Source organism: Aulonocara stuartgranti (assembly GCF_965226115.1).
Source record: "Aulonocara stuartgranti genome assembly, chromosome: 10".
In the NCBI taxonomy this organism is placed as follows: domain Eukaryota; kingdom Metazoa; phylum Chordata; class Actinopteri; order Cichliformes; family Cichlidae; genus Aulonocara; species Aulonocara stuartgranti.
Window position 1 is genome coordinate 14,822,787 of NC_138946.1, and position 11,496 is coordinate 14,834,282.

General features: G+C 39.5%; 1 protein-coding gene across 1 annotated transcript; it reads left to right on the forward strand.

Annotated features, from left to right (window-relative positions):
• The first annotated feature begins 1,995 nt into the window (after positions 1 to 1,995).
• On the forward strand, positions 1,996 to 11,268 carry LOC309715481 (beta-2 adrenergic receptor-like). Its single transcript, XM_082548647.1, has 4 exons — positions 1,996 to 2,239; positions 5,230 to 5,386; positions 5,496 to 5,787; positions 8,011 to 11,268. The coding sequence occupies exons 2-4, from the start codon at positions 5,233 to 5,235 to the stop codon at positions 9,044 to 9,046; spliced, it is 1,482 nt and encodes a 493-aa protein (XP_082404773.1). The 5' UTR covers positions 1,996 to 2,239; positions 5,230 to 5,232; the 3' UTR covers positions 9,047 to 11,268.
• Positions 11,269 to 11,496: the final 228 nt, after the last annotated feature.

Consider the following 11,496-nt stretch of genomic DNA (forward strand, 5'->3'; position numbering starts at 1 on the left):
GTCAGATAAGCAAGAAAAAATTGGTTTTTGATTGCTTCTCGGCAAGGTAGAGCAATTCATGCAGAGGAAAATTTTGAATGATCAGTTCTGACTTCCAACTTCAACTGGAACACATTAAGAGTCTTAACGTAGTGAGCACACAAGGTGGCATGATGGAAGGTGCAGGATTTGACTTAATGTCATAACTCAGTTGGGTGGCTCTCTACGAGGTAGCCTCTTTCCAAAACATTTTAGTGGCCTAACATTTGGTTGGGTATGATTACTGACACTACCACTGGTTGCATCAGAGGCATTCACGATCTTGAGCACTGGGTTGGTTTTTTATTTTGTATGTACACTGTATTTATGATTACTAGAGATCACAGATCACATTAACAGCTTTGTACACTTATGGAGACTTACCTTGAATGCTTAAAAAAAAAATTTTTTTTGGGCAAAAGAGTAATCGCAGTGTTTTGTTTATATGTGACCAGTGGTGACTTGTCTGTGCTGTGATGGATCAGTGAAATGAGGAACACTGATGCACAAATGTGAAGCAGCAAAGTTCATGTTCTATTGTGGGTCATTTTCATTATGAATACAGTTCATGCAGCACAGTGAAAAAGTAAGTACACCCTCAGTGCTTCCTTATGAATTAAGTTGGTAAGTGGCAGCCAAGTGCTGCTAATGAAATCTCTTTGATTCATTGATCATCAACAAGTGTGAGCACCTCTATAAACACTGAGATTTTGGCAGTTTGATGGTCTGGAGCGTTCAGTGTGTGGTAACACACAACTGCCATCCCTACATACTGTACATCCCCTCAAGGTGAATTGGCTGGGACCATGCAATGTTCAGGGAAATAAAAACAACAACAACAAAACGAGCGCTACATTCCAAACCTCACAGGCCTCAGGAAGCATGTTAAAAGTTAAAACACAATTAGAAAAAGATGTAACAAACCTGGATTCATTGGAAGGGCAGCCAGGAGAAAGCCACCTGTCTCTAAAAAGAACATAGCAGCATGGTTAAAGTGTCCTTAGCTCCTACCAAAGCGAAGATCTTTGGCTATATTTCACAGCACCCCATTTGGCAAAACCAAACCCAGTATTTCTGCACCTCGAACAATGGTGGTGGAGAGATAATGATATTTTGCAGCCACATCATCTGGGGACCTTGTGGTGTAAACGAAAGCTCAATGAACTGAACCAACACTGCAATGAAGAGTGTGCCAAAAGTCCCCCACAAGCATATGAAAGATGGATAAAGTCATTCTACCAGCTACTGAATCAAGATGTGCACTTAGTTTTTCACAGGACTGTGTAGTGGTAGAGAAATCAAGGAAATAACTCATGAATTGATGTCTTTTAGAAAATTCAAAATTACATAATAAAACACTTTGTTTCCCTCATCCACTGCCTCTAAGTTTGTCTTAATGAGACTTCATGTAGTCCACATTGTATTAAACATTTTAATATAAAATTATAAATATTAAAATCAGCCCTGCAGTTTGGAACAAAGAAACAATCTAATTTAAGGTTTAATGCAACAAGAGACTGGTGAATGGATGTTTAGCCTTGACTTTCTGTCTGAGCATGCAAAGTGATTCTTATTATATCCTCATACTGATACTGAATGCGCAGGTTATGGGAATACAGTATAATGCCATATTCAGTTTGAATAGTGTTGCTGTTATGTTTTGCACTGCTGTGGTGCAGAAGTACAGCTAAACAGCAGCCAAATACAGAAGTCTGTGGTTTTGTTTGGCACCTCCTATGTGAGAATGTGAGGAGGGTGGTGCTGAAAAGAAGCTCAGAAAAGCTTCCCTGAATAAATAAATGTTAAAACCCTAAGGTTTCCCAGAGAGCACTGGGTGCTGTCCGGCTGTCAGTGCACTGCAGACATATGATATATAGCAAAAGCCATTCCTTGTCCTCTGATAGGCTACTATCCTGCTGTGATGTCATCGTGGCTTGCTTATAAAAAGGCTGACAGACTCAGCTGCTTCAAAGGGGCAAGTGTGCTTGAGACCTGAAAGTGTTTATACATGTGTGGGAACAGAAACAGGGAGCGAGACAGAGCACGCGCGTGTGTGTTTGTCTGTGCATGTCAGTCGCACACTAACTCCTGAAATTAACAACTCAGCAAAAAATGAAGAAGAAGCTGCTGGCAGACACTTTATTATGAATCTTTGTGTGGTGGATTTAAAAGCTTCTGGAGTATGAAATCACTGGACTGAAGAAGAGGACAAAGTCTGGAGGTAACAATTAAAGAACACCTGAAAATAAAAGTCTGTTTTACAAAGTGCAAATCTTGCAGGCAACCTATTTGTCACGGGTGGAAGCACCACTCTCTGTGATTTATTTGGACTTATCAAAGCAGTGAAATTAATATAGATTTAAAGTAAATGCTAAGGGATCAGTGCAGATAAAGAATCTTCAAGTTTTTCTAGTTTTACAAGACTATTTGACGATGAGATTGTTTAAAACATGTGCACCTAACTCTGACATCACGGGAGATTTGAAGATTACCTATCATATAATCGTTTAAATTGTCTGACAAAAGCTACAGATATCATTGATTTTCTTCCTTTTCTTCCTGTTATTATGGTATCAGGACAGAAACTTGTTTATCTTTTCCTAGTAAAGCATGTGTCATTTTCACAGTTTGCTCTACCGCCATCTCTTTATTTTACCGATGACAACAAAAGCTGGGTGTTCTCTCTCTCTGTGTATTTTCCACACACTTGCAGCTTCATGCTTATATTTGTGCAAGAGCTTTTGTGTGTTAAGTGCTCAGTGTACTTACTATCGCCATGCTCCCTCAGCCTAAATATTGGGACTTTTACGTCTCAGTAAATCTTTTGTGATTGATTCGGTCTCAGCTGTTTAAACAGTTTTGCTTAGGGAGGCGATTGGAGTCAGTTTTCCAAGTTTGACTTGGTATTAATGTGTGCAACCACCTCCTGCAGTACTGATCCCCTCTGCAGGGGTAGTGCAGGGGTCATTAAGGCAAAGAGTAACAGGGTAAGTGACTGGTGTTGTGAGAAAAACGACAGCGACTGTCACATCATGTAAACATAAATGAATCATGAAAGTCTGATTTTTGTGTGTGTAGTGCACAATCACACACATTATTGTCTAACAGAACTCATTTCAAAGCACAATTAAGGAAAATGCTATTTTTAAAAGGAGTCTGCACTTACCTTTCCAGCAGATCCATCATTTTCTCTGCACTTTTAGTTCGTATTTACTAAAATGTTAATGTGCTGACTTAGGGACGTTTTCCAAGCAATGACGAATGTTCGCACAAACACGCTGCTGTGGACGCAGACGGCATGATTGACAGCATACCTGCTCTCCAAATTAATGTGCGGTGCCTCGCACTTGCAAAGTAATGACACCGTTTAACTTTCACGTTTAGACGATTATGCCACTTACAGGATGACTGTCATAAAAACAACAATCGCCCGACATTTAAAAAGCATCCCAAAATTCAACACTTTGCTCATTGACCCTGGGAGAACTGGGTAAACACTCGTGAATCAATGCACCTCTTTACTGCTGCCAATTAACATATGTTGTGAGTGTTTGGACTGCATTGGAATAAAGGCAACATTCACATGCATCTAAGTGCAAATGCACACAGAAGATCCAGTTGGCCAAACAGCCTTACGATTAGCATTAAGACATAGATGTGTTCTTCTCTTAATTGCACATATTGGAGAAAAGCAAAAATAAGTCAAATGCCACCTGTGAAGGGCAAATAGTCCATAAGTAGCAGACATTTAGTATCTGTCTACTACTCATGGACTGTCCAGACAGGATGACTTATACAACGTACCATCCCCCGACAGGGATCTACATCAGAAGCGCAAACAAGGATCGCCATATGTCTGCTGTCAGTTAGATGCCTGCTGTGGAAGAGCATTTATATTCAGTCTTGTTTTTATTATTACTATTTATGCTGGAACATGACTAGAAATAACATTGAGGAATAAATGCAACTGATGCCAAAACTGTACTGTTATGTATTTTTTAATGTATCACTGGAATATATCTATATCACCATCAGAGCAATGTGGGGATTATTTATTTAAGCTGCCTGTTGTTGCTCTGCCATGCACTGCTCCTTTGCAAACACCAGTATACGGGCTCCTGGAGCCTATATAGTATTTCACAAGCCTTGCTCTTCCTCAGCATCAGTTATTTGTGCTTAGTAACACCCTGAATCGAAAGTGTACACTCTGTACCATGGCACTAAGATTAGTGTGTAGAGGAAGTCCTGATGGCCTAGTGGTTTGGACAAGGACATTTACTTCCTGTAAAAGTTTGCTGCTCACTTTTCTCCTGTTTTCTGTCACTGCAGTATTCATTATCAGTTTAAAAAAAAAAAGAAAACTAATAATCTACATGTTGGATGCTGATACATGACATTATATCACAGGACGTATGTTGTCACTGGGGAGGATATGTTTAAATCATGACAATATAGAGGAACATATAACTTCCTCTGTGAACACATATACACAGTATGTATGTTTCGATAAGATAAAAAGCAGGCTAGCTCTCATCCACAGACTTCTGTGAAAGCTATTTTTCATCAAATACTGCTCAAAGTTTGATATCTTTTCATTCTTTGATCATCCTGGCAGAAAGAATGATCTGTTGGAATACAAACAGCTTAAATATACTCCTGTGTGTGTTAATGGCACTTTAGGAGCACAATCATCTGTCTGTGCATTTACTTATGTAAGCACTATTATATAACAAGGGCATTTAGTGTCTTCATTTACATGTGTTGCAGGAGCCATCCTCTTGCTTTTACCAGCACTGGCATTTGCTTTTTTGTTTTAATGGCATTAATGGTGTAAAAAAAAAAAGGAATACCCTTATTTGTTAAAGAAGGCCAAACAGATCAAAGGGTCACATGTAATCTTATTCAAAAAGCATCGGAGCCCGAGCAGATAACACCCCACTAGGAAGTGTGTGTGGACTAGTTGCAGCCAAATGCTGATCCTGTGGACTGAGGCTACACCAAAAAAAACATACAAATCCCATAAGCTGCTGCACAAACTGCTAAAAGCATGACAAACACAGAGGCATACCAAGGAACAAATACAAGCTGTCCAATCTCTTGTATACCTTTTAAACGTCTTCCCTACTAAATTGATCATGCATGCAAAACAATCAGTTTATGTGTCTTTATCTTTCGTGACCAAAGCTGTGTTTTTGTGTGTTTTCACTGTAGATCATGGGAGGTGTGAGTACTGTGTTAGCACAGACTAACCATTCACAGCACAGTAACTTCACCCAGGTCTTCAATTCTTCTAGACCAGAGTACAGTGATGCAGAACTTGTGCTGCTTGGTGTTGCTATGGCCATTCTGGTCCTGGCTATAGTTTTCGGTAAGCTGTGACTCTTTCGGTTCAATCAGATGACGGCTTTTATTTGAAATGCGCTTTTACAATTGATCCAGTTCATAGTTTCGAACACAGTTTGCTTTCTTCTACACAGGAAACGTGTTGGTGATTACCGCCATCCTGCGGTTTAAGCGGCTCCAGACTGTCACCAATCTTTTCATTGCCTCACTGGCTGTTGCTGACCTCATCATGGGTGTGGTTGTGGTCCCCTTTGGCTCTATCTCCATCCTGCGGGGAGTCTGGCAGTTCGGAAATTTCATGTGTGATTTCTGGACAGCGACCGATGTGCTGTGCGTGACTGCCAGCATCGAAACGCTTTGTGTGATCGCACTGGACCGCTACCTTGCCATCACCTCGCCGCTCCGCTACCCAACACTGCTCACCAGGTACAAAAGAGATGGAGCTTGACTAGTATGTAGTATGAGGTTAGATCAAGCTGCTACTGCAAATATCGCTACATTTTCAAACTTTCAAAGATGTTGCACACTTTGTTAAACCCAACCAGTGATGTCACATCAGGTGCTTTCTGTCTCCTGTTAAAGGCAAACACTGTTGACACGTGTTGCGGTACAACCAGAGTTGCAACATACTGGAAAATATGAGACTTGATTTTATTGTATTTGTTACAATGACAATGAAGATATTCTGATTCTCAAATACAGTCGTGGTAAAATATGGATATAGTAACATTAAAATAATCGTTAGCAGGTCTTAAAATTAGTTAAATAAAACTTTCAATGAACAACAATACATTGGACATATTACACTGTGTGACTGTTTATTATACAAAATTAATGCCTGATCGCAGAAGCAGTGTGTGAAAAACTGAATACTTCCTTACTGCTTCCGTTGGGATTAACAGGGTAGGTAGCAGCCAGGTGCTGCTAATCAAATGCACTTCAATAAATGTGTAATCGCCTCAATAAAAGCAGATGTTTTGGCAGTTTGCTGGTCAGGAACATTCAGGTGTGTGTTAACACAATGCGAAGAAGAAAAAACATCAGCAGTGATTTTATGGACGGGGTTATAAGGCCATTTTTAAACAATTTGAAATCCATCATTCTAAACTGAGAAAAAGGATTCACGAGTGAAAAACATTCGAGACAGCTGCTAATCTTCCAATGACTTCTCAGCAAATTCCTCCTGTTGGACCGTGCAGTGCTCAAAGAAACTGCAAAATACCCAAGAGCTACATCTCAGACTCTGCAGGCCTCAGTTAGCATGTTAAATGTTGAAGTTCGTGATGGTACAATTAAAGAAAGACTTAACAAGCATGGCTTGTTTTGGCTGAGTTGCCAGGAGAAAGCCTCTTCTCTTGAAAAAGAGCATAGCAGCACAGCTTCGGTTTGCAAAGTTGCTTTTGAACAAACCACAAGACTTCTGGAACAAAGTCCTTTGGACACATGAAACCAAAGTGGAGATTTTTGGCTATATTGTGCAGCGCCACATTTGGTGAAAGCCAAACACAGCATATTAACACAAGCACCTCGTGCAAAATCTCAAGCCCACTTTTTGCGCCTTGGAGTCAGTGAGTCGATCATGAACTCTGTGTACCAAAAGTATTTTAGGTCAAATTCGATCATGCAACACGACAATGATCACAAGCACAGCAGGCAATCTTCAATGACTCAAAAAGAAAAGATGTTCTAACTCAGTCAGATCCAGTTACTGTCCAGACTTCCAGCTGATTGAAATTCTGTGTGACCTTAAGAGAGCTTTGAGTAAATGAAAACCTGCTCACACTGATGAACGGAAACACCTCTGTAAAGAAGAATGAGTCATAATTCCCCCACAATGATGTGAGAGACTGATAAAGACACACAGAGAAAGACTATTTCAAGTCATTGCTGCTCAAGGTTGTTGTGCAAGCGAATAATTCATGTTTTTTTTTTTTACACACTGCTTCCACATATTAGCTTTGTTTTTATTGCAGAAATAATGACACAGTGCAACATGTCATGTGTTGTTGTTCATCTCAAGTTATAGTTACCTCGTTATAAGACATGATGATAAAGACTAGACAGTGTTTAAAAAAAATAAATCCTGATATGTAAAACCTTAGAAATTATAGATGCTGTACTTCTTTTTTCTTTTTTTACCATTATTATATCTGACTCAAATTCATCAAATTAATACATGTATAATGTAGGTAACAGTAAAGAAGAAAAGCCATTATCTTAGTGATTAGCCATTTTAAATCTGAATGAATCAGAAGGACATATTTAGCAGAATATAATTAACCAGACCCCAAACTCATAATTACCCACAAATACGTTACATATAAAATTTAAAAGGAAGCTTAAGTAGACCACCAAACTGAAAAAGAGTGTATTTGGCATATGACATGGGGAGAATGAGAAGAATGAGGCATGTTATCTCTGCACGACGCAGTGCAGCTCATGTTACCTGCCTGAGCTAGATCCTGGGCTTAGCTGTAGTTAATTTAGAATGTAGTCGTGGCTATTATGTTGCTTTTAGAGCTCTTTTACATTTTTGGACAACCAACATAATATTTAACTAAGAAAATATCTCTGTGTTGTCACTCACGTCTACTGTTTGCAACATTCTTCACTTCTCTGCGCACTCTTTTGTCTCCTGCTGATAACCAGGGGTCGAGCTGTTGCAGTGGTGCTCGCAGTTTGGGTGGTGGCCTCCCTCATCTCCTTCCTACCCATACATCTGAAGATGTCGGTGTCACATGATCAAATAGCTCTCTTATGTTTGAAAGATGAAAACTGCTGTGAGTTCAACACGAACACGGCATATGCAGTGACTTCTTCAATTGTATCATTCTACCTGCCACTGGTGGTGATGATTTTCCTGTACACCCGCGTGTTCCAGGAGGCTCAGAAACAGCTGGAGAAGATCCGAGGAAGGGAAAGACATATGTATAACTTGCATTGCGCTTCACAGTTTGCTTATCCTGATGATAGCCCTGCATTAAATCAAAGCAGGACAGGAACTGAGGTGGGAGAAGAAGCAGGAGACGATAGTCTAAATATGCAGAACCCAAGTATGGACACTGGTAAAGAAGAAAAGGGGAAAGAGAGCAGATTGAGGACAGACAAAGGGGACGGAAAACATTCGGCCACAAAGCGTCTTAGGTTTTCTCTTAAAGAGCATAAAGCTGTAAAAACTCTGGGTATCATCATGGGAACTTTCACACTGTGTTGGCTACCATTCTTCATCCTCAACATCCTCAGAAACATACTCAGCCTGAAAAACATTGAGGCACCCTTTAGACTCCTCAATTGGCTTGGATATTCCAACTCAGCCTTCAATCCTCTCATCTACTGTCGCAGCCCCGATTTCAGGCACGCCTTCCAGGAGATACTCCATTTGAGGAGTAAGGGAAGACAGTGGAGCATAAGGAGACTATTGGGACTATGCAGCGAGAACAGCGGTTATCCCCCACAAAGGCTGAATGGGAACTCAGCTCTTACTGATGTTACAGAGCTTGACATTCAGCATTCTAGATGGAGGGGCAGTGTGGAGAGTTCAATTCAAGGCAGCTCACTGAATCTGGCTCCTCCATCTTCTTGCTCTGAGCAAGTTTTAGATGTAGCTCCAGGATCCTTGACCAACGGGCAGGCAAACCGTTCTGCCACCTGGAGCTGTAAGGACAGTCTGAGTTCAATAGCTTGACCAATTAGAGCATTAGGATTCCCATTGTGTGTGCAGTAAGCACCGATTTGTTGAAGTTAATAATGTTTGTGTTTGAGAGTTGAGTAACTCAACCTTTTGGTCTTTTATAAGGCCACGTTGTCAACGTTTTTATTTATGATCCAGGGTCCAATTTTCCTCATAATGGCGTGAATCAAGAAGGCAGCTAGCTACATGGGCAAACTATATTCAGCAGTGTCTCCTTTCAAACAGGTATGAAGTTTGTCTCGATCATGAAGGCATCATGCTGTAGCTTATTTAACGAAAAAAGGGCAGTTTTTTGGTTCACGAGCTTTAAACACAGGAAAAGTTTGCAAAGCAGCGCCTTGAAAAAAACTCACAAAGTGACATCAAACATTATCAACTTCCTGAAATTGGAATTACTACAGGGATGATATTGGTACCAAATAAAACATATTTTAAGAGTACTAAAATATCATGCATGCTACTTCATTCCAAAATGCTCCTCAACTAAAGTCATGAGATTACCTGTTGCTTAAAAACAGAAGAGGAGTGAGCCGTCGGCGAGGTTGCTGCTTCAAATCACTGCACATTGTCAAAAAGATCATTGTCCTCATAATAAGAGTGCAGCACAGCAGCATTAGAATGTACTGGAGAGCACTGAATGCTCTGTAGGTGCAGTAACATTTGAGAATGTTGAGCAGAAAGAGGACAGAGTCAGAACATTAAAGACTTTCAACTACTGTTGATCATTAACAGCCCCTGAGTTATCAGGTGGGATGAATAAGATTCGCATCAGTAGATGTACTTCTACACCTCCCAAAGCTAATATTTATTTTAGAATCAATGTCAAAATCCTACATTGCCTTGTTATCTCATTCACAAGATTTCCTGAAAACTTCTGACCTTGAGGTCAAGGTCTCTGAGATTCTGACTCGTTCGAGATTTTTATCAATTTGAATATCCTGCGTCGCCTCGTTCTCAAGTTATCTCCATCACAAACTTGAGTGTCTACCTTGCCCGCCCACTTGCCAGGGTTACGATAATACTCAATCAGGTTTATACAGCTGAAGGGTAAAAATGAATTTTAGAATAAGTAAAAGTGTTTTGACAGAACATAATGTGTTCTTGCAAAATACCATCAAAATACCAGATGAGGACTACCTGTCTTGAAAAGCTGCCACAGTAATGGAGCCTTTTAAGTCAAAAACGGTGGTTTCTTACATTGTTCCACAAAGGATTAAATGTGAAATTTAAATAATATTTGCAGTTAAAATAAACTTTTTTTTCTCAGAAACCAAAGTTTATGTACAATATCAAGATAAACTCTCCATGAACCAGAACCCAACAGGACTGAGATAAAAAACTACATGTTTGCCCAGTGGCCCAAGGTTTTATTTGAAACGGGGAGTATATTTTAAGGCTCGCAGTTTGCCTGTTTTCTTCATTCCTTCTAACAAAACTCACAATTGGTCTGTAGTTATTTGGTGGTGTATAACTGTGTATCAGATAAACATGTGAGACCCAAACTTGTGACTGTCATGAGTGTCCTCCCCATGTGTTGGCTTCCTTTCATCACGTATTCCCTTAAACTATATCCCCCACTTTGTCCCTCCACCAACAACACCATGAACCCACGCTTTCCTTTTATCCTGTCTGCTTTTGCTCTGTTATAAGTACGAACGGTGCACTCTGTCACAAGAGCTGGGAGATCTTTTTTTATGTAGTTGGATCTGGTTCAATAACATTGTCTGTTACACTCCCTGTAAAAACATACCAATCAGGTTACACATATTTTAAGTGCTTACTTTATACATCGCTCTCAGCAGAAGCTTTGCAGAAACAAAAAATTTGTTTGGATTAGTCTTTCTTTCGCCATTTCCTAAATTCAAAGTGATGATAATAAATTTGTCCAAATACGAAGCAGAGCAAGTCAGACTGAAAATGATCTCTCTTGTTCATCTTTTATGTGCACAAATAATTATTTGATATGTGATTTTTTTTTTAAATACTCTTGAACAATGTCAGTTACTGTAAATATCACCTACATGTATCTGTCTCAGTGTACAGTATGTTTACAGTATGTGAAAATGAGTATTTTTTGCAATGTAAAGCTCAAAACATCCACAGAATCTTCTTAATGTACTGTTGAAATTTGGATTACCTTTCAGGTGGGTGTTGTTTTTTGCATTGGGGTTCAAGTTCATTAAGTTATGGGAAATAAAACAGGTAGAATAACTGAAGTGTGCCTTTTGATGATAACTGAACTTACTGAAACGGACTTGATAAATCTTACATTACACCATAAAAAAGAGTTTTAGTGTAAAATTTTATAAAAAGTTTTCTCTGTACTTTTGAAATCGCACTTTTTAACCACATACAGAAACTTAAACAAAAAAACAAACAACGTACTGACTGAAAATTGCTCCTCATTTTCTGTTTTTTAAAGGAACTTTTTTGTCAGTGACATG

Excerpts from the sequence above, each read along its gene's own strand:
- LOC309715481 (XM_082548647.1), top strand. The coding sequence starts at position 5,233 with ATGGGAGGTGTGAGTACTGTGTTAGCACAGACTAACCATTCACAGCAC. Across the intron at positions 5,387-5,495 it reads GGTCCTGGCTATAGTTTTCG|GAAACGTGTTGGTGATTACC; the intron begins GTAAGCTGTGAC and ends TCTTCTACACAG. Across the intron at positions 5,788-8,010 it reads TACCCAACACTGCTCACCAG|GGGTCGAGCTGTTGCAGTGG; the intron begins GTACAAAAGAGA and ends GCTGATAACCAG.